This window comes from Chelmon rostratus, chromosome 21, assembly GCF_017976325.1.
Source record: "Chelmon rostratus isolate fCheRos1 chromosome 21, fCheRos1.pri, whole genome shotgun sequence".
NCBI lineage: Eukaryota > Metazoa > Chordata > Actinopteri > Chaetodontiformes > Chaetodontidae > Chelmon > Chelmon rostratus.
In genome coordinates, this window is record NC_055678.1 from 7,133,820 (window position 1) to 7,155,693 (window position 21,874).

Below are 21,874 nucleotides of genomic sequence, written 5' to 3' on the forward strand. Positions count from 1 at the left end.
AGCAGGCCACAATCTGGATGTTTATATGACATCCAGAATAAACCGATAAATGACATTGAGAAAAGAGTTCGGCCTGGCCTGATTTTAGACGTTGACGTCCTGATCAAGGGGCACAAAACCCTTTTACACAGCCTGTCCACCTGACCACACACACACACACACAATAAAGAAAGTTTTTATTAATATTGACTTTTCTTATCAAAAGGTAGTGCGGTGTGTGCCCACTGAGCAAGCGACGTCTGTGGACATCCAAGACAAGTTGATATCACGTCAGTCCGTCCAGGCTGTAACCTGGACGTCCACGTGACATCCAGAATTAGTCGATTAATGACAATGAGAAAAGAGTTCGGCCTGGCCTGGTTTTAGATGTCGACAAACAACCAGAAGTAGTTGAAAATAGACGTTCCAACAGGCCACAATCTGGATGTTTATATGACATCCAGAATTAGTTAATAAATGACATTGAGAAAAGAGTCCGGCCTGCCCAAATTCTGAATGTCTACCAAAGACAAAAATAAGGTGAAAGGCCACACTCTGAATGTCCAGTGGAAAACACAGTTGGTATAGAATTCTGACAAGATATCATTTGGACTTCCACTGACAACCAGAATCAGTTGGCAAATAATTAAATAATACTGAGAATTCAGCCAGGCCAACAAAGGGTCCTGGGTCAATTAAACTGTTCACTGGACAAAAAAAACACTTTTTTTAATCTTGACATGTTCCATAAAAAAGTGTTTTGCACCACTTTTCGCTCAGTGGGTATATTTGTTGCTGTGTATGTGTGTGTGTATGTGTGTGTGTGTGTGTGTGTGTGTGTGTGTGTGTGTGTGTGTGTCCAGCACCTTGCTGAAACTCCAGAGTTTGCTGCCTCTGATTAGTCCTGCAGTAATCTCACACACGCAGCGCTGGGAGCTCTCATGGGGGTCGCTGGCAAGCTGCTCGAGGTGCGGCCATAGTAACGGCAGGAACATGTCACCATAGTTACGAAACAGCCCCTGTCAATCAAACGTGAGCATGAAGGTTTGTTCGCTGTGGGGGAACCGAGACTTTTTTTTTTTTTCCCTTAACCAAAGAAAGACAGATTACAGTCATTCGTTTGACGCAAGTAAGCTGTCAGCTGTCTGACGGAGAACAATGAATCACAGCGGTTGATGGCACAAATTCCAGCTGTACGTAGTTCAATTCAGCCTTGGCTGCTGGTGGTGTGCTGTGTCACTTCTTTGTGAAAGGTTTGCCAGATCGATTGGGGCTGAGAGTTTAAATTGCACCTTGAAGAGACAGAAGCGTCGGGGGTTGAAGCTGTCTTTCCCTTTCCGATCCTCCAGAGAGAGAAACTCTATAAGCTGGTCAATGAACTCCGGGTCCGAGAAATATTCAAAGATGATCTTTTCACCCTGAGCGACACACAAACAAACAGCACATGCGTTAGCAGCGATACTGAGGCGTCAGGGGGAGGTTTTGCATGCGGTGCAGCACGAGCACGCACCTCACTCATCTCCTCATACGGCAGGTCGTCTTTTGGCTTTTCCGAAGCTGCGTGGATCATCATTTCTCTGGGAGGAGCGGGGAGACAAAGAAGAGGCTGCTGTGATTTATAGATAACAGCAAACAGAGAAAATATGGATAGACACATACTGTCCTCAAATAAGCAGCGAGGATAAATGAATGATTAAAAAGTCAGTTAGTCAGCAAGCCGTCCGCACACCAAGACAGCCGGCCAGCACTCCACCTATACATCAATGCTTCTATCTAGGCCGGGCAGGAAGTCGTTCAGTCAGCCTTATCTAGGCCAGACCGTGACAGGAAGTCAGTTCAACAGCCGGCTAGTTATCCAGCCGCCCAGATCAGTCATCCAGGACATAAAGTTAGCCACAAAGCCGAGCATCAAATCAACCGGGCAAGTCAATCAGCTATTTAGCTCCAACCAACCAAGCAGTTAATCAGCCCTCCAGTTCCTAAATCCGCCACCTGAACACTCGGTCATTCCCTTCACCTTGGCCATGAGTAGTAGCCCCAGTGTGTTTTCTCCACAAACTGCTGAGAGTCCCACTGTTCCTGACTCAGAGGCAGGTTGTTGCTGTCGTACTGCAGCCAGCGATTCCCCTCCCGATCCCCGACACACACACCCTCCGGATCCTCCACGCCACCTGAACACACGTGCAAACACACACGCAAAAGTGTGAAGTCATATATATATATATATATGCAGTATAGGTGAGTGTGTGGTGCCCACAAAAAAATCAAGAGGAAAGATTCAAGCAATTAATATTTTAATAGAAAACAAATGTAGATTTATATTGCAGTCTTATTGCTTAATCAATCGGAAATTACCACACAATTAGTCTGCATGCCGTGATGTATTATTTGATCAAAAGATGCTGAAATTGAATCTGACACTGTGGCAGAAGCTGGACTGAGAGAGGCCATGCAACTGAAATTACTGCAACCAGATGTTAAAGAGTTGTACGCTGCGTACGATTGTTATTGCGTGTTTGTGCGCTCGTGCTCACTGATATCTGACGGCTTCATGGCCACTTTCTTTCTTGGTCGTTTCAGCTGTTTCAGGATACCGGCCATTGCTGAGATCGCCACCTACAGGAGAGGAAGATCGCACAGTATTATGTCACACACAGCACCACAGAGGGCTGGAATATGCACTGCTCAGTCTTATGTTACGCAGCTGCATTGCTGCTAATTTTAAATATACTGCTGATACTGTTTATTGTACTGTTCTTTTTCTTCTCACACCTGCGCCTATTTTGCATCCTGGCATCAACTGTTTAGCTGTGTACGGATGAATGACAGTAAACCTGAACTCAAAACTCAAACTGCGTCCTCAACAGTACTCGCAGGTTTGGAGAGTGAAGTATGTTTGCACTAGAAAATCATGCATACTCAAAAATCCAGTATGCAAAGTGAAAAATTCCTGATTGTTGAGTGTTGATGATGCTGATGATGGACACTATTGTCCCAAAATACAATGCACAAAAGAAATGGAGCTGGAAAAAGATGAACTAAAATGCAGGCTGTGGTGGTAGCTCGAGGAAGAGCTTGGAAAATGAGAAAATAAGAATTAAATCTTTAGGAAGGCTTCACACACCTTGGAAATGATATGTTTGGTGCTTCTACGCTAACTGCAAATAAGGGCATGGTATAAAGATTAGTGTGTAGTGTGCACTCTGGACAGAACTGGGACACAGCATCTGTGTTTACGGAGACACATAAGTCCACGTCTGAATCATCACATAATCTCAGTGTTTGAGCAGAATTGAAAGATTTCCGCTTTGGTGAGTCCACAGGATGAGGCGTGAGGTGAACCGCATGTCACATGTGATCCACCACGAAAATTGACAATCCATCTAAGTCCTTCCTGCCCGGTGGAATATCAGATGCTATAAACCGTCCATGCGAACACAAAGTCAGACAGACACGAAGCTGCAGACCTTGCGTATGCTGATGGAGTCATGTATGAGGCTCTGTGTGAAGTACAGGACGGCATCGGGGGGCAGCGGGTGATCTTCTCTCAGCTGGAGATACAACAAGTCCGTGGCCATGTGCTCAAACTTCCAGGGCCTGAAACACAAGAAGACTCGCAAGTCTTGTTGGAAATACAAAAAAAAAAAGGAATTCTGTTTTGCAAAGTAGGATTTTTGAGCCTCTGCTCTGTGGCTTTGTTGATTTAAAGGCCGGCATCAGTGTCTAGAGGCTGCAGGACGAGTGCATTTGCTTTTAAAAAACAGAATATATAACATAACAGGTGGAGAGAAAACTCACAGGTCTCTGTCTTCAAGGCAATCCAAGAGATCATTGACCAGCTTCTCATATTTCCTGCACGAAAGAAAAAGAGGTGTTAGTCAGCAGTACTACTCCCACCACTACATGCACTGATGGTAAATAATACAGGCTGGTGCTCAGCTCTTCTGCAACCTTGAGAAAAACTAAGACGCCATTAAAACTACATGAATGAATGAGTCCAGTTTATATTCTTACCTTGCAGCAACCACATTTCTGATTCGCTGATGCTGAAGCCCCTCTTTCAGCTCCTCTATGGACGGTGCATCGAAACAAGGCAAGGGATTTTCGGACTGCGTGATCCGATTGGCTGCCTCTACGCAGCCTTCACTTACCTAGAAATGAAGTGAAGAAGCAGTTAAGAAGGATCAGATGAGATGAGGGTAGCATATTGACTGTTAATGAACTTGCCGCTCACAGTAAAGTAGATCCCTATGGTGTCGTGCTGGCGGTGGATCCTGTCAGTGACGTCGTCTAGCAGTCGACCGATGGAGGGCTCCTCCAGGGTCATGGTGGTCGACAGGCCGCAGCGGACCAGAGTGGGCCACACCTCCCCGACGCAGTCCCAGTCCCTCATGCTGGCCAGAGAAGCACTACTGTGCAAACCCAGCAGGCAGTACAGAGCACCCTGAGCGACAGAAGCCAGAAACACACACAGGGCGATGACACATGCTTTAATTGAAGTATTTACGCTTTAATCTGTCAAATGTTTCATGTCAGACAAGGCAAATTAAAATGCCACAGCAGGATGTAAATAAGAGGCATAAACTCCACTGTTTTTGTTAGCAGAGCAGACATCAAGTTAATGTAATTACAGATGTTCAACATTAATCTTACACACTGTTTAGCTGATGTCTGTCACACAGGATGTTGAAGGGGAGCATTAAAACCATGCACGACAAACTCACTATTGTGAATTTGGTCTAGTTGGTAAAATATTTAACTTTGTGAGTCAGGATCAAGCCCCTGATTGGACCCTTTGCTGAACCCTCCGCCGAGCAGCGATTGTCCAATCATAGCTTAGCAAGCCCAGCCAGACGGAGCGGGTCTGTCAAATCTGTGCCGCTCTGTTGGTTTTAGGCAAGTTTGACAAAATCATCAGTTTGCCCTCATGCTTGAAAACATTTCTCCATTAAAAGGGGAAACTGTTTGAAAATTCAAATAGTAACTCATTAATCTCACATTTATGTTTCGCTGCAGTAAGCAGACAAACGGGCAACATGAGAAGAAGAAATATCAGTGTAATCTCACGCACATTTTTCCCTTTAATACTAAGGCTAAATGGTGACTTTTTGCCTGGTTAAACCTTTAGCTTTAGCATTTTTGCATCAGCATGGTGTGGAAATGGCATGATATCATGAATAAAAATAATAACCTTCATCTATATCGCCGTGGTCAAAACCAAGCTCACAAAGTGCTTCACAGACGTAAGAATGGACAAAACAATAAGATATGCTCAAGAGCATGTAAAACATACACTCCAGTTTGGAGAGGTAAAGTTAGATGTATCAAAATAAAAGTTAAACTAATCAAAAGCCAGTTTGTAGAAGTGAGCCTGGAAGAGCGTTGATGCTGCCTCGCCTGATTTCTGACTTTTCCAGACTTTTGGTGCCCTGACACCCTGAGTCTCCACCCCATGGCCTGGGGACAGTGAAGAAAAACTGGTAAACAGACTTCAGGAGAGGAAAGAGCATAAGATGGGCGAAGGCCGAGCTGCCTTAAAAACAAGCAGTAAATCTTTAAAACCAGCGCTGAGGGCCGCAAGGAACCTGTGCAGAGAGGCCGACGCAGCCATCAAACACACGCTGAAGACACAGTTTTGGACTCGCTTAAAATTTCAGCACCATGGACAGTGACTGTTAGGAGCAAGCCCAGAGCAACGACTGTGTGTGTCACCATGTGCTACAGTATGTGTATGTGTGTGTGTGTGTGTGCGTGTGTGTGTGTGTGTGTGGTACCTTAAACTGCTGTTGTGTGTTGGTGTGCTGTGGTGAGAGCAGTTGCAGGATTCGGGGAATCAGGTCTCTGTAGGAGAAGCTGTAGGTTCCCAGGGCGGCCATTAGCACACTCTGAGCCCTGCTACGCACCTGCAAGGACACACACGCACACACAAACAGATGTACATGCATACATTCTCAATTAATTCCTGTTTCACCAGAGATGTGGATGTTAATATCATCAGGTAAATGGGAAGCAACAGATGTTCTGATTGAATTTTTCTTGTTAATTTGTCTTGTGCGTGGTGTCACTTTTACCTGGCTGTAAGTGCTGGTAGAAAGCAGCAGCAGATTACAGAGCAGCTCCTGATGAACCACTTTATATTCACTGCCGTCAACCACCAGCTTCCTCATCTACTCACACAGAAACGCAATCTTTCAAGTAATATTTAACTTTGCCATGAGAATGAGGGAACAGATTTGATGTAGCAGGCATGTTAATAAAGCTGCATCTGTGTTAAGTTTACCTCATGCTGGAGCAGGACCCGGTCGATGAGCAGAGCTCTAATGTGCTGCTTTTTCCCGTGAAGCTGGGGAGGGAAGAGGCGACACACACATGCTTGAATCACCCTGCGACTGACTCACTGACACTGACAACAATCAGCAGCCTTGTCGAGATCCTCCAACTCACCCTGTTTTCCATGGACTTCTTGACAAGAGTGAAGCTCTTCCAGCGTGAGTCAAACTCCTTCTTGTGAGTGCCTCGGAAAAACATGAGGTCGCTGATGATCTGCAGTCAGACAGACAGGCAAAGGGCGCTGTGAGACCTTTGCGGGGCCTGCCGCGGGACAGAATAATAACATCCCACACATGAATAATAGAAAAATCATGCGCCGGACACCTTAATGACGACGAAGAGTGACTTTGTGTCGTCCTCCGAGTGCTCCAGAATGTGATCTGGATTGGAGGAGAGTGCATACGGATTAATTGAGCGCCACGGTCACACTCCAAACAAAGTGAGTAGTTTGGGGCTGGAGTGTAGTGGCGTTAAAGTATTCACTCACGTAGCAGCAGTCTCATGGTCTGGCAGATGGACTCTCTGTAGTTCTCCCGTGAATCATCTGGAGGGGAGGAGACACACAGACGTCCCGTATGGGCACAGAATTCAGGATGAGCGGCCTTATCGCCCGCCGAAACTGTCGACACAGCGACTGCCTGTGCATGTGTGCTACGTGGCTGCTTGTTTGTCTTTTCTTACCGTAGTCGACACCTATATGCAGCTTGATCTCCCCCAGGTTTACCATGGAGGGCACGCTGAGAGGCAAACAAAACGTAGGGAGCAAAAACGTGACAAGCCTGCACGAAAATGTGCGTTTTTATCTATATATATATATATCTGTGTAGTTGCGGGACTCACAGGTCAGATACGTGTGGTCCATCCAGAGGGGGCAGCATGCTTCCTGCTCCAAGAAGGCAGTGCTGCACAATAGCAAGACTCTGCAACAGCTCCTCCCTGTGAATCAGACCACACGTTACAGTCCTGTCACAGCAGAGGGTCTGTGTGTGTGTGTGATGGATTCACTTGGCAAGTCTATAACGGTGTTTCAACACTCCTGAGCAGCTAATTTAAACTTTTCCCCATCTGTGCTTTTGATTAGTCTTCATCAAGAGCGTTAAGACAGATATCAAAAACAGATGTTGAACTTCAGCTTTCATTCTTTGGATGCCGGCAAATCTAATTTATCAGCAATGAGAGGTTACGGGTTTCTTTGTTTGTTTGTGCGTGTGCCTGATTACGCCTAAGACAGCAAAGCTATGGGAAACGACAGCACACCTGCTCATTGGCTGATCTCCAGAGACGTGGCCCTTGATTCGCTGCAGCTCAGGGTGCAGGAGGCGGGACAGCAGCTGGAAAACAAAGTTCTCCTCCTCCCGACCAGGCACGTGCCAACACACACCCAGGGAGGATACATCTCCAGCTCTGCCCCAGTCCTGGAGAGAGAGAGAGAGGCTTTTCCAGAGAAAGTCAAATAGAGTGTTTCAACTGGAGCAACTGGTAAGCAAACCAGCACAACCAGTCCACCTTAAAAACACAGCCCTGTGTCATCTGCTGGTGTTTAAATACTGTGCATGAGTCACACATAAAGGGGACAGAAGAAAACAAGTTATGCAAACTGATCTCCGATCAGAGGTGAGTCAGCCTGGCAAAACAACTCAAAATGAAAGAAATTCAAAGAAAATCAAATCTAAACAAAATACAGAATCAGCGATCATGAACTGCAGATGAAAAGAGGTCAGCACTTGACATTGTGGAAAGCAGCAGAGGAACATAGGAGTAATTACTGCCGCCTAGACATCAAAACAGAAACACGCATTCGGGGGGCAGAAATCCTGAAGGGCAGGCGGCTCGGTTTGTCTCCCGCTGCCACAAAGTACAACAGAGCAGAAATCACCTTTGAACATGCATTCAGCAGCGTTAAAGCGAGATTATGCACCGTTCAAAAAGAAGAATCAAGCTCGTTTGTTGCATAAAAAATCGTTAATGCAGCCTCAGTTGACGAGGTATGACTGGTAGCTTATGGTGGCTAATGTTAGCTAATGTTAGCAATTTGAGTCACTTTGCTGACTTTTCTCCACTTGTGCTGCTTTTGCACTGAGTTGTATCATTCATCGCTACCCTGTCGACCAATCAGAGCTCAGTAGAGGGCTAAAGAATGATTTTTCAGGAAATATTCAACAATAGAGACAAGTGAGACAAAAAAAATTACAGTTTTGCAAGAGAATATTTTCTTTCCCTTTTTAATCACCTTGTGACCCCCTCAGACTTATCTTGTGACTCTCCTGACTCCCAGTTTAGGAAACACTGCTGAAGATGAATGAAGGCGTCTTTACAGTTTATGTTCACAATCCGTGCAAGAAGCAAGCAGATTTCTATCCTTTCCCTTCTCCCTATACTCAGCAAATTAACTTCCATAAGTTTATTGTAATGCAAAGAAAGCAACTTGAGATCAAAACTGAGAGGTGAAGAGAGATGGTGACAGAGTAAGAGAGAGAGAGAGAGAGAGAGAGAGAGAGAGAGAGAGACAGAGAGAGAGAGAGAGAGCAGTACTAACAGCGTGCAGTCCAGCCGTTAATTTCAATTTGATAAATGCTTCCTAATTCTCTTAATGGAATTGGAAATTGCTTCGCAATAACTGAACCTGTAGCGTCCCATTTAATTAAACTGCGAGGAAGTGCAGTTTTAAAGCTTGCACTTGTGGCATTTTGAATTTCCAAAAAAAACCTCATTGTTTCAGACTAGATACTGTAATAGCCGCGATAACGGCTAATTTGCACTCGAGGAGGTTTGCAAATAAGCGTAGTTGAAGCTGTGCAGTTAGACTCAAGGGACTGGATTTAAATTTAGTTTGTCAGATTAAATTTTAAACATTGCTTTGTCTTTAAAATTAATCTTCAGCACAGTGTGTTTACCCGTATAGGGAGGTCCGTATCAAAGCCTCCAGAGGTGCTGCGGTACTCGGTGGGGTAGATGAGGGACAGCGACCGGAGTGTGTGCTCCAGCAGATTGCAGGCCAGCGTGTAGGCCCGTTTACAGCGCAGACGCACACACACACACAGGATCCGCTCCAGGTCCCCTTGGTATTTTAACAGCTGTTCACCATCCACACGGGTTACCTAAAAACAACAACACACACACATGTGCATGCATGCACACACACACAGGCAATTCAGTGGAGAGTTGTGTCTTAAATATTGAGGTTCTCCACTAAATCACAGCATCTGGCCCGCTCCCACTCGCATTAAGCTCCCGGGAGTAATAAAACAATACAGAAAGGGTATCAATATGTCCTGGTTAACGACAAAGCTCTTTGATATTTATGACCGTGCAGGGTGCACGCTGCAAAAAATGTCATTTGGTCATCGTTTTTTCCCCATGCAATGTCACAATGCTATCCTTATTTGTTTAAAAACAAGTGAAAATGCCTCCCTGTTGTGCGCATTTGAAGTGTTTTATTTGATTCTGATAGTTTTGTGTAGACACATGATTCAAAGGGGGACAGACAAATCACTTCAGTAGCAGCCTGTGAAGGAAATAACTATTTAAGTCACAAGGTAGATGAATATGTAGGTTATATTTTTAAGATATTTTTTATAGTGTTGAAGCCTCTGGGACATGATGGATCCTCGTCTCACCTCGGAGAGCAGCTGGAGATTCCACAGCAGCTCCTTATCCAGCTCGTCTTCACCCTGCAACTCCTGATCTACACACACACACACACACACACACACACACACACACACATAAATAAACTGAATAATGTACTGTATTGCTCCCCTGACAGAATGAGCTCATTTAGCTGAATTTTTTTGAGGTCATTTGAGTTTTCAGTCACGCTATGAATGACAATGTCGGTCAGTGGGATCAAATATCTCAACATCTGCTGGACGGATTGAAGCGAAATTATCTACAGGCATTCATGGTCCTCAGAGGATGAGGCCTAATGACTTTGGTGAGCCGCCACCATGTGGTTTACATTTGTGGCTAAGATTGAAATGACTTGTTGTTTATGACCAAATACCTTCAAAATGGCATTCCCATCAGCCTCAGCTGTAGGCCTACTTTGTGTTTTGTGCTAATTAGCGCATGTAAGCATGCTAACACGCTAAACTAAGATGGTGAACACTATAAACGTTACACCTGCTAAAAAAAGGATGATGTTAAAAAATACAATATGTGGCCACATAAATGTTTGTCTTGCTGGATAAGTCACCATATAATTATTAACTCAGTGACCCTAAAATTAAACATTTTCTCCATTAAGCCACCGCTTTATTAACCGACTGCTAAAAGGCTGCTTTCCCTGGGTCGAAAAATATTTAATCAACAAATAAATTTGATTTGAATACTCTAATGACTTCACACCGCATCTAATAAGATCTCTTAATTGTTCTGAGATAACTGTGATCAGATAATGTGTTAAAAATGAAGATTTATCTCTCCTGTGCAAACTGCAGGTTTCATTTAACTGTGAACAGACGTGTGAATAAAAGCTCATTAGATTCTGAAGGCCTTGTACAGTCTTTATGCACACACAGTACATTTGTTTGTACTCTACACACACTCTAGCCTGTTCTACACACACAAACACACACACACACACACACACAGTGTGGTACTGACTGTCAGTAATGTGGAAAATGACGCTGCAGCAGTGAGGAACGAACAGACGGAGAGACTCAGCAGGATGACACTGCAAACACACACACACACACACGCACACACACACACCCACACACACACACACATTTAGATGCTCAAGCAAAAAACACAAGCCAGCAGAAAATTAAACCAACAAACCAACACTTTCTCCAAAAAGCAAAGTAAAATAACCATAAACACTGGAAATGAAGACACATGGTAAGAAGGGATGTAAGCACGACATGACATGAAAGTGCTGAGTGAAAAAACAGATGAAAACAGGACTTTGCATCATACATGACCATATAAGGTCGTATTTCCCTGCAACTAAATCAACATCTTCAACACAATCAACATATGAAACATGACAAATCTTTCTTTTTGAGGCAGAGAGATGAAGATAAAAAGCACTAGCTGATTAAAAAACACACAGACACACACAACCACACACACACACACATACCTTTGCTGCAGCTCTGCACATGTCAGCCACCATCCTGCCTGACACACACGTCTCAAAGATGTTGGAGGTGGCAAAGTTATACACCTTCTGCAACGCCACCTGACACACAAGGTTTGGAAAGATCACACGGTGCGCATGTGCTACTTAACGTGTGTGTGTTCAATTTTCCACACACATGACTCAAGAGTTTGGCTTGCAGATAAAGTGAGAATATAAGTCTGTCGTGCACCTGAGTACAAACATATTTTGGGAAACTCAGTGGTTCCACAGAAAGAGCTGCTACCACACATCAGGGCTTATACAAGGGTAACACTGTGGACATTACAGAAGATATTAGTATTGATTATATTCAAAGTACTCAGCTTTATCATGGAAACTATGGCTGCTAAGTCTTATTGTAACAGTAATGACATACAATCTTTATAATACAATCACAGCTCCAAACGCATATTATTCCATAACAAACCAGCTTTTACATTCAGTTAATCAAGTCTCTACAGTTTAAACGCAATTATTGGCCTTTCTGTCTTTGTCTTGTAAATATTTGCATCATAACGCTGTAACAGCAGTTCATTTACACACACTAATTACATTTGTTTACATCTGTGGATGTAAATGTCTTGTCATCACTATGTGATTACAACTCACCATTACATCTTATTTCCATGGTAATTACTTTTTCGTTGTCATTACTGTGGAATTCCAGTACTAAATTTTCCAGTTACATTAATTTTAGTCCACTATGCAAATTCATGCCATGATTTAAAGGGGGAATGAAATGTAGTGAAGTAGTGGTATAAAGCAGAATAAAATGGAAATACTCAAATAAAGTGCAGCTACCTCAAGTCTGTACTTAACTACAATGCTTGAGTAAAAGTACTCAGTTGCATTCCACCCCTGACGAGACGAACAACGGCTTGTGTGGCTCTGGAGAAAGCCCGCAGCACAAACTGGAGTGGTGGAGTTTGAAAGACATGGGCATTAATGAGGCATTTAGGAGGAATCTGCCTCTTGTGAGTTCCCCAGCAACTAATTAATGGTTACCTACTGTACTGATGTAAACAGACCTTTAATTGCATCATAAATAATTAATAGATTTATTTGTGCTCTAGTTGTAATCGGTGTGTCCCGTGTTTCGATTCCTGGTGGTGGTTACCCTTTTGTTTACATTTGTGTTATGAATGGTTATGTACCTTTAAAGCCCCTGAAGCCTTAAGTATTCCTCTATAATATTAAATATTCATTACTAAATAAGTTTGAACAACAAAAAACATCTTTAGGTATTAATTATTAAGAGTTTTAACGAAAGCTAAATCCTAATTGGTGCACAGTACAAGTGACATCATCTGTTTCTGCCTGCCACAAACGAGAGAAAGGCAGGCTAAAAAAGAAAATCTCTCAAGTGAAACAACGAAAAGAGTTCAAACTTTGGCAGAAACGCTTGTTTTCAGGTAGCATTAGTAGGAAGAGGCTGAGAGAATTAGATTTCAGGGCCTTTGAGGTTAGCGCTCTGGATGAGAAGTGTTTAGTCAGGATTTGGGATTAGCGAATTAATGGACTCAAACGAGTTACCTTTAAGTCAAGGATGTACCTGTGAGTGTGTGTGTGCGTGCTACCTTGTATATTTCTGTGGAGCATTGTGTCAGGATGGTGCTAACAGTAGAGGACAGGCCCAGCTCCACCAGGCTCTCCAGATGAGTCTGGGTCTCCGTCTCCATCTCGTCTCGCGTCTGTTCCAGGGTGCTGCTGTCTATCAGGGCGAAACACCTGCACGAGCGCAGACACGAGCACATGCACACACTTGTCAGCAATGAAAATGTCAGCAGCGCTGCGGTGAAAAAGGCTGCATCGCGTGGCCGGTGGAGCCAGCGATGCAGACCAGAGCGCCTCAGACAGAAAGAGATACACTCATACTCAATCGCCGACAACAAGTTTTTCCAAAGTGACAGTTTGACTTGTTAATTTGTCTCTACCTGTCCAAAAACTGGAGAACGAAGTCTTCAAACTCAGCCGAAGCAAGGCACAGATCTTTCTCAATCTGAGAGGGAGAAGTAGAAATGATTGGTGAGTGTGTTTGTGTAACAGGAGTGTGCGTTGTGTTATGTTTCTGTGCAGTGTGAACTGATTTCAGTCCAAATAATTAAAGGAATAGAAATATGGAAAATATGCTCTCTCTCTTGCTGAGAGTTGTTTCTACACTAAATGTGAAGCAGGAGTCAGGAGACTTTAGCTTAGCTTAGCATAAAGACTGGAAGCAGAGGTAAACCTTGCTAGCCTCACCCAGAGGTTCCACCGGGTGCGTTTCCATGATGCCGCCTACAGTTGCTTTTTTTATCTGTTTTCATCACATTTATTGTTGATGTATGATCTGGAGTTTGCACAGGGTGTCTTATTTTGAAAATTTACTGGATTCTCTACATCGTTCCTGTGTCTGACTTGCGGTCTGGCTCGATCTGCTCTGTGCAGTTTGACATGTCGTCCATCAAAAATAGACACGGTGTGTATTCTCCGTGGACAGAGTGGAGATGCGTTTCTGGGAAGCTTCTGAACGGAGATGGAATGTGCCTGATGGAATTGCGTGCATTGTCTAGAATGGCAGCACGTCGGGGGTGGAACGCAGACACCTGGTGGAATTTAGGGGTCACACTTGTCATTTTCACACTTAAGTGTTTGTATGAATAAAACAAAATAAAGAAGCTGCAACATGTTAAGTAGTGAGATTTAGAGGTGCTGACTGATGGATTTTGTTTAGCCACACTAGCTGTTTCCAGTCTTTGTACTAAGCTAAGCTAACTGGCTCCATATTTACCATGAAGACATGAGAGTGACATCAATCTTTTGATGTACCTCTGCAGAAACATCGACTATTCCCTCAAGATAAAAGGTCTTTAAATGATAAATGCAAAGTACATCGAGAGTTTTGCATAACATGTTGCAGATATTATGTTTATTTAATCCCTTTTGTGACTAAGTCAATGTGTGTGTACCTCTGTGAGATCACTGTGTTGAGAAGGAGCAGAGGAACAATCCACTAAAGGCACCAGAGTGGTGAAGGTACCAATGAACTGGAACGTCACCTGGACAGAGCGACACAGTGGGAGACAGATCAATTTACATCATCTGACGTGATCAAGGCCTAAGTGAAATAACCTGCCAGATGTCGGTGGAATAACTTTTTCAAATGTATTAATTTATTCTGGTGTGATGGATTCATGCAGTCTGGGGACAATGAGCAAAGCAAGAAAGAAAACCAATCCATTTTACAATCCAGGCAGAAACTGAAGCCTGAGACTCAGTAATTGCGAGTTCTTCAAACTGAGATATTCATTCCACTTTCAGGAATTATTAATAGGATAGACCAGCGCACGCTAGAGGGGAATTTAATCAGCAAGAGCTGTATTGTCTACTTGTCTAACAATTCTTGTTCATTCCTAATCAACACATCCATTACTCACCATGCACTTGCTGAAGTCGTTGGGGTCCACCCCTGGCAGAGAGCCTATGAGCAGTGGGAGCACGTGCGCTCGGCCCTCTGGGTAATGATTGTTAGGGGAAACCAGGCTGCGAGCCATGCCGATCATGCAGCTGAGGGTGGCGGTGAGGGTGTGCGGCTCCGTCAGTGTCTCCATCGCTGCATAGGTCCTGTCATACACAAGATACGAGGAGGTAAAAAAGAAAATGAGATGAAGGGAGAGTTAGAGGGGCAAAGTACTACGTGAGGTGAAAGGTTCAGGCAGGTGTTCTGGAAATAACTTGAAGTTAATTATTGTAGATTGGTCACTGATTTGGCACCAACACTGTCATCAGTTGCAGCAGCTGTGTGACAAACAGCTAAAGGAGGCAATTAAGATATTTTAAAACCCTTAGTGCCTGATTGCTGCAATTTGCGTCAAAATTCGTACTTGTTCTCGGAGCAATAACTCGGTCAAATCTGAACACACAGACGTAATACACATATTTTTAGATTTGGTGCGATTTACACTTACAGACAATATCATTATCTCTAATATCCATTGCAAATAAACATCCATAAATCCACTTAGAAATCATCAAAAATGATGCTCCTCATAGTTGCAGAAATTACCTGAGAATCTTGACATTTTTAGTTTTTCTTCAGTATCAAAGTAATCCAGTGATAGTTATTGGTACATCCACGGATATGTTGTAAACAGGGACAGCTATATGCTAATTCAGCATGCATTTAATGATGACAATTTGCCAAAATTGATTTGGCAAAATCAGGCCTCAATTCGCATCACAGAGCTAACTGCTCCATGGCAACACTTCCTGTTTAAGTTCTCAAAGTCCTCAAATTATAGGAATTGAAGTTCCAAAATTTAAAACATCATTATCCCCCGATCAATGTAAGAAAATGAGTAATAATATGAGTCACAAAATACATTGTTATTAACTGTTTTCTTTTGACAGTATATATCCATCTGATTCTTGGCAGATATCTCACACAAACCCTTACTTCTCAAGTACAGGTGGTATGGCGAGTTCTGGTGTGAGGAGAGCCAGGTTCTGAAGAGCGTAGGCTGCATCGGTACTGCCGGTTTTGCTGCACATCACCAGAAGAGGGCAGACACAAAACAACACACAGTACAGCATCAACAACAACAACAACACAGGCAGATAATCACAGATGACCTGTCTTTGTCCAGATTAGGCTTGGCGTCGCTGAGGGCTGTGACTGCGCTTGCTAGAGAGACACAGCAGGGTTTGGACCTGTTAGATAACTGACTGGCACTCATCAAGATGGCATGTTTGCATGGCAAAAACCCAGTAAACACTGATATGGTGACATGTAGGTCAAAGCTGCTAAGCACTGGGCTAAATCAGGCTGAAGGTTGAATGTGTTTTAGAAATCTAGGTTGCTTTTAATGACATTTCAAAGTTCATACTTTAATATGAAGCACCTATTAATTACACACTAAAACAGGGTTGTTGAAATACTGTTGAAGTAATGGTGACCTTAATGTCTCCAGAATGTTCATTTTTTCAGCCAAATGTATCCATGTAGACGAGAAAATACTGGACAGTTTTCATAGCTGTGATAATTAGCAGAAAAAGAACATTATTGTTTAGATAAAAGTGGGTGAGATAAAACAACTGGGAGGTGTGAAGCCAAATATGCAGTCAGAATATATTTGCATGTTCTGGCTCAAAAGATGGAGGTCTGTAGAAATTGTGGTCATTAAAATGTGGGTTAGCAAGGCCACTGATTGGCTCTGACTGTGCAACAGAATGCTCACACCTACTCCCACAGTGACACCTGTATGGCGTCTATTTCTGTCCCAGTAGAAATAGTTTCTATCGGCCTTCCCACACACTGTCTTTGTTCTCTAATGTCATCTCACAGCCTATTTTTACAAACTGCCTCTCTTAAAAGCGAACATTATGTTATCTATTTATTTTGGGGCTTCTCTTAATCTCTCTTTTTTGTTTGATTCTATTATAATTTTAATTTTTCCACTAATACTTTTCTGCTTTGTTGTACTAACACTTTGCTTGCACGTTGCTTAGTTTCTATAAATAAATCACTCTCGGTTTTATCTATGAATAATGCTGACTCACTGTGTTGTATTTGCAGAACTCGAACAGCTGGGAGAGTAAGCTCATGTCATGTCAACCTATATTATGCATGTGTATGTGCACAGACATTTGTATTAGATGTATATATATGCATGTATGCATGCACACGTGTTGTAATCCTTTTAGTAATAGTTTTCCTGGGATATTAAAAATTCTCCATATCTCTAATGTTGAAACAAAATTCCATGCACAAAGACAGGCTGTAGTTAATATTATGGCTAACAAACTACCGTAACGTAGTACCTGAACATGGCCAGCAGGGCGGCCCCGATGAGGCTGCGGGTGAACTCCTGCAAGTCTGCATCAGTCAGCCTCTGACACTCAGGAACCAGTGTGATCCAGCTGGGGGCGGCGTGACGTTCACGGTGCACACGGCGCACAACGCTCGCCGGGAGGCGCTGCAGCAGCCGCATCAGTCGGGACTGCAGGTGCACGTGCACACACACACAGACACACACACACACAATTGTTTTCCATCACCTTAACAAGTCATAAGCCTAATATTGTCATGATTTAACTGATGGGGACTTGCATTTTGTCCCCATAAGGAAGGTGGGACCCCACAACACACATGTGAGTGTGTAAACAGATATATGTCCCCACAATGTGAGTAATACACGTACACACACACACACATTCAACATTAGCGTTATCATCCAGAGACACATTCACACAGTCTGCAGTAAACAGATCTGTGATATCGCTCTTTTCTCCGGCACTTGTGCATTTCATTATTGCGTTGCTATTGCGGAGAGAGCCAGCCAAGTTCTGAATGACAGGTTATAAATCAAAGGACTGTGACAGGAAGCAGCTGAAAATGTGTTCACAAAGTCCCTCAGAGTGTGTGCATGTGCTTGTGTGTGTGAGCGAGAGAGAGATTTACCTGCCAGCGACCATGATTGGAGGGGTGGTAGAAGGAGGCGATGCTGTTGAAGAGGCAGGTCAGCTCCTTCTGTGCAGGGTTTCCTGGTCCACCCTGCAGGAATGTGAATCAGCGAGGCAATTATGCAGCAGCAATAAAAATGTATGTGTTTTTTTACTTATTTTTATGAGAAAAGTCTGCGTGTATACCAGGAGCGCTGTGATCCACAACACCAAGTGTCCAATGTCATAGGAGTTGGTGAGATAGCGCGGTGCCACCATCTGGCTGACCCCGACTGGAAGGTTCAGACTGCGCAGTATCCTGGTGAAGATCTACACACACACACACACACACACACACACACACACACACACACACATACAGTGTACAGTGTAGAGTTTCAGCTCCCTCACATGGTCCAGCAGCCTCCAGTAAAATACATTATACTTGTATATCCACATGATTCTGCTAATGACTCACTGTGGGAATATAAGGGGTCCAGTCCACGAAGCCGATGTTATCGTTGGCCAGGCGAGCAAACAGGTTGACTAGATGCTGCGAGGTGACATCAGACAAACAATCACTTTGAGAACAAAAAACATTCCCAGAAGTGAAGGCTGTCATTCCAGGAATTAAATATAGCCACTTCGAAAAAAAATGGGCCCGTTCAAGAAGAGAGAAAGAGTGCACAGCCAGGCCGCTGTGTGGCCAGGAGGCTGGATGACAGAGCCGAGGCACAAATGGAAAATCTTATCTGCGTGCCGAGTGGAAAGCCCCAGTACTCTAACAACATTTCAACATTTCAATCATAGTCATCAGGAAATGTAGGAAAGTGTGTCAGTCCAAATGACTCAATCCATTTTTAGGAAACTGGAAAGCTGCGTGATTCATTGCTTATTGTCATTTAAAAATATTTTTAAAAATCCACCACTCTGTGGTGCAGATTTATATGGAAACTTGAGAGGTGGAATTTTCATTAATTTCCACTTTGCTGTGGCAGAAAAGATTTGAACTTCCAATCCAGTGAACACTTTGTAAAACTAGGTGTCAAATAATTCAGAAATGGTCAGAAAATACCTGAAATATTCGTGTGCGTGTGTGTGTATGTGTGTGTGTGTGCGTGTGTGTGTGTGTGTGTGTGTGTGTGTGTGTGCGCCTCACCCCTTCCCAGCTTGGCTGATTTTGCACTGACGTCCAGAGATTCATCATCTCATCAAACCACAACCTGAAAACACACAAAAACTGATATTATATTCACACACACACACCTGAAGCTGAATTCCCCTCATCTATCTCCAATTCCCCAAAATATGAACTCCAGTCCCTCCCTGGTAGATTCTGGAGGAGAGAGAAAAACTAAAACGGAAAAATAGAGTATTAAAGATGATGTATTGTGGAAACTGCACGGAAACTGCTGATGAATCCAAGACAAAATCCAGACAAATAGCTTGCGAAAGAGAGAATATACTGGAGAATGCAATGAACGCTGTGAAGGGGCTTGGTAGCTGGAAAGCCACCGTGAAGGGTGTGGAAAGAGAGGTGCAAAGGTTTTCCAAGGAAGAAAACTATTAGCAAAAAAAGGAGGGCAGGGAGGAGCGCTGCTAACGCAAAAAGAACATTATTTATTGAAACTCCCGGGTGCAAACACATACAAGGCCTGAAAATGTGGTTATACATGACATGCACTCCAAACAAATGACTTAATGAAATAAGGTTTCCATCATAGCACCGAAAATGTTCTATAATAAATTCTAAAAAATAAACAAAGGGTGTTTTTGCTAAAACTTTATGAAGCCTTTGTGTTAGCCCTGGCCTGACACAAGCTGCACTTGGCGTATAATCCGGTTTCCAAACAGATCCATTCAAGCTGGCCCACTTACTGGAAGCCCTGGCTGTGTTCCTCCGGGGGCATGATGGTGGGCAGGAACAGCTCCATGTTGCTGATGGCCTTCTGCATGACCACGTCAAACACGCACAGCAGGGGGCGCCACTCATCCAGCATCTCCTTGGTGGACGACGCGGGGAAATACCTGAGAAATTCACAGGAACACACACACACACACACACACAGCAAGGAAAGGCATGAGTGCAAATAGATGCAGACAAGCAAAAACAGACCGGAGATACAAATACACACATTGATCTACAGTACACAGCTCAAGTGAGGATCAAAGCAATACATTATCCGGAGAACAAATTACATGATCACAGCGGATGAGACTTACAGTCTGCAGCTTTTGATCAAAGCCTTCAAAATGTGGTCCACTGAGCTGCAAACAAGCAGAGAGAGGAGGGGTGGGAGAGCGTTCGTGGAGGGATTCTGCTTTTACTGCCTAGTGAGGTCCACGTGTCCTCACCAAGGTTGGAAAAAACCTTCAGCGCTAAGGCTGCAACCATCAATAAATCTGTTGGTTATTTTTTCAATAAATCTTTTAGTAAAAAAGAAAAATGTTCCCATAAAAAGTCCAAGCTGTCATCTCAAAATTACTTCTTTTGTCTGACCAACAGTCCAGAAGATAAAAGCTTTAGAGCAGAACAGAGACGAGAAGGAAATAATGTGTTTCAGAAACCAGATACTGCTTGGCATCTTTGCTTAATGAATGATAATTGTTAACCATTAATTATTCCTCTCACTCAATGAATTCTTTCGGAAAGAGGCTAACTTTTGGCCTCAGAGTTTGGAGGAGAATTGTGATTGAGCTTTACCAACGTGCTAAAATGGATGCTTGCTTTCTTGCGAGTGTAAAAAAGAAAAAAAAAAAACAGTAAATTTGAAGCTGGAGCCAGTAGCTGGCTGCCGGCTAGCCTGGATCTGTCCAAAGGTAACAAAAGCTGCTTTTACAGCAAATTAAGTTCTGGGGACATTATTTTTCTCCTTAAAGTGCCTGCTCGGGGGTGGTGCTGAACACTCCTGATTGGCCGAGTGCTCGCAGCGTTCTATTTTAAAAATCTGCAGCCGCATCACAGTTGGGTTTTAGTTCATTGTGCTTCGACACATCAGGGTGAAGTTTCGCGTTATACGGAGTCATTGTTGTATGATTGTGTGCAAAAATTACAGGTAAAATACGTCAGCGGACTAGTTTGCCTGATCGACGCAGGTCTTACGACAGCCTGAAGGAACCTCTCAGTTCCTTTACAGTTCATCGCCCCTAAAGCTCCCGTTATATCTCATTTCTTTGTTATATCGCAGGCTGTGTCTACGTCAGGACCAGCTGCTCGGTGTTGTGTCAAAGCCTGTTTCCCTGTAAACCAGCAGAGACTCCAGGAAATTACTGATCTCCACAAAGAAATGGTCCAGAATATAACCCCCCATAAAACGGTAATTTGCTGATTTATAGAGGTGCTGGTCGGTGAGATTTGTTCCCTTTGGACGAAGCCAGGAAAGCTGTTTCCCCTTGTTTTCTCTCTTTATGCTAAGCTAAGTTAGCCAGCTGGAAGTAGCTCATTATTCAGGATACACACGTGAGTGATATCAATCTTCTCATCTGTTTCCCAAAAATGCTAAACCTTTCCTTCAATACAGATATAAACTGATAGGAAGCACAAGTCAACACACTGTTCTCATCACAGCATCAATGTAAAGCTAAAACTTCATACTTGGGGAACCAGATGAGTCCAAGGTGCTCAGTTTTGGAGTAAACGACCCTCTCGTACAGGTCGTAGAGCGGTCGCCACGGCAACTGCAGGTCATCCCGCGACAGCAGTTCCTTCTTCCTGTTTAAAAAATGAAGAAAATTATCGACTGCATGTCCAATTTATGAGGATTTTGCTGTGAGGTTCTTTAATATTCAAACCTGCGAGAGAGAGAGAGAGAGAGAAAAACCCCTCGTCAAGACACAATGATTGTAATAATGTCACACTGAAGTGGGAAACTACAGGGTGTCTGAAAGAGTCGGTTATTGTGGGAAAATGAGTCACTACCTCACAGGCTGAACTCAACACAGTGATGACAACTTCCAGACATGTCTGCAAACACAACACTGAGATTCTTTGTATTCAGTAAAGCACAACTGGACTGACGG

At 43.5% G+C, this 21,874-nt stretch overlaps 1 protein-coding gene across 1 annotated transcript in view; it reads right to left on the reverse strand.

Annotated features, from left to right (window-relative positions):
• The window catches only part of psme4b (proteasome activator subunit 4b), a 35,558-nt gene that overhangs the window by 9,636 nt on the left and 4,048 nt on the right, over positions 1–21,874 (reverse strand). Inside the window, exons 3-37 of the mRNA XM_041962582.1 lie at positions 21,450–21,566; positions 20,078–20,122; positions 19,733–19,882; positions 19,014–19,077; positions 18,333–18,407; positions 18,062–18,184; positions 17,874–17,966; positions 17,234–17,412; positions 15,870–15,956; positions 14,851–15,037; positions 14,383–14,472; positions 13,369–13,433; positions 13,012–13,162; positions 11,396–11,494; positions 10,915–10,984; positions 9,927–9,994; positions 9,204–9,407; positions 7,567–7,724; positions 7,150–7,245; positions 6,991–7,046; positions 6,797–6,853; positions 6,634–6,689; positions 6,424–6,522; positions 6,260–6,322; positions 6,051–6,146; positions 5,754–5,882; positions 4,214–4,423; positions 3,994–4,130; positions 3,778–3,831; positions 3,447–3,576; positions 2,514–2,595; positions 1,997–2,150; positions 1,490–1,556; positions 1,272–1,397; positions 846–998 (exon numbers count right to left, since the gene is read on the reverse strand). Of these exons, the coding sequence (XP_041818516.1) occupies positions 846–998; positions 1,272–1,397; positions 1,490–1,556; positions 1,997–2,150; positions 2,514–2,595; positions 3,447–3,576; positions 3,778–3,831; positions 3,994–4,130; positions 4,214–4,423; positions 5,754–5,882; positions 6,051–6,146; positions 6,260–6,322; positions 6,424–6,522; positions 6,634–6,689; positions 6,797–6,853; positions 6,991–7,046; positions 7,150–7,245; positions 7,567–7,724; positions 9,204–9,407; positions 9,927–9,994; positions 10,915–10,984; positions 11,396–11,494; positions 13,012–13,162; positions 13,369–13,433; positions 14,383–14,472; positions 14,851–15,037; positions 15,870–15,956; positions 17,234–17,412; positions 17,874–17,966; positions 18,062–18,184; positions 18,333–18,407; positions 19,014–19,077; positions 19,733–19,882; positions 20,078–20,122; positions 21,450–21,566 (3,790 nt within the window). The remainder of the gene's footprint in view (positions 1–845; positions 999–1,271; positions 1,398–1,489; positions 1,557–1,996; positions 2,151–2,513; positions 2,596–3,446; positions 3,577–3,777; positions 3,832–3,993; positions 4,131–4,213; positions 4,424–5,753; positions 5,883–6,050; positions 6,147–6,259; positions 6,323–6,423; positions 6,523–6,633; positions 6,690–6,796; positions 6,854–6,990; positions 7,047–7,149; positions 7,246–7,566; positions 7,725–9,203; positions 9,408–9,926; positions 9,995–10,914; positions 10,985–11,395; positions 11,495–13,011; positions 13,163–13,368; positions 13,434–14,382; positions 14,473–14,850; positions 15,038–15,869; positions 15,957–17,233; positions 17,413–17,873; positions 17,967–18,061; positions 18,185–18,332; positions 18,408–19,013; positions 19,078–19,732; positions 19,883–20,077; positions 20,123–21,449; positions 21,567–21,874) is intronic.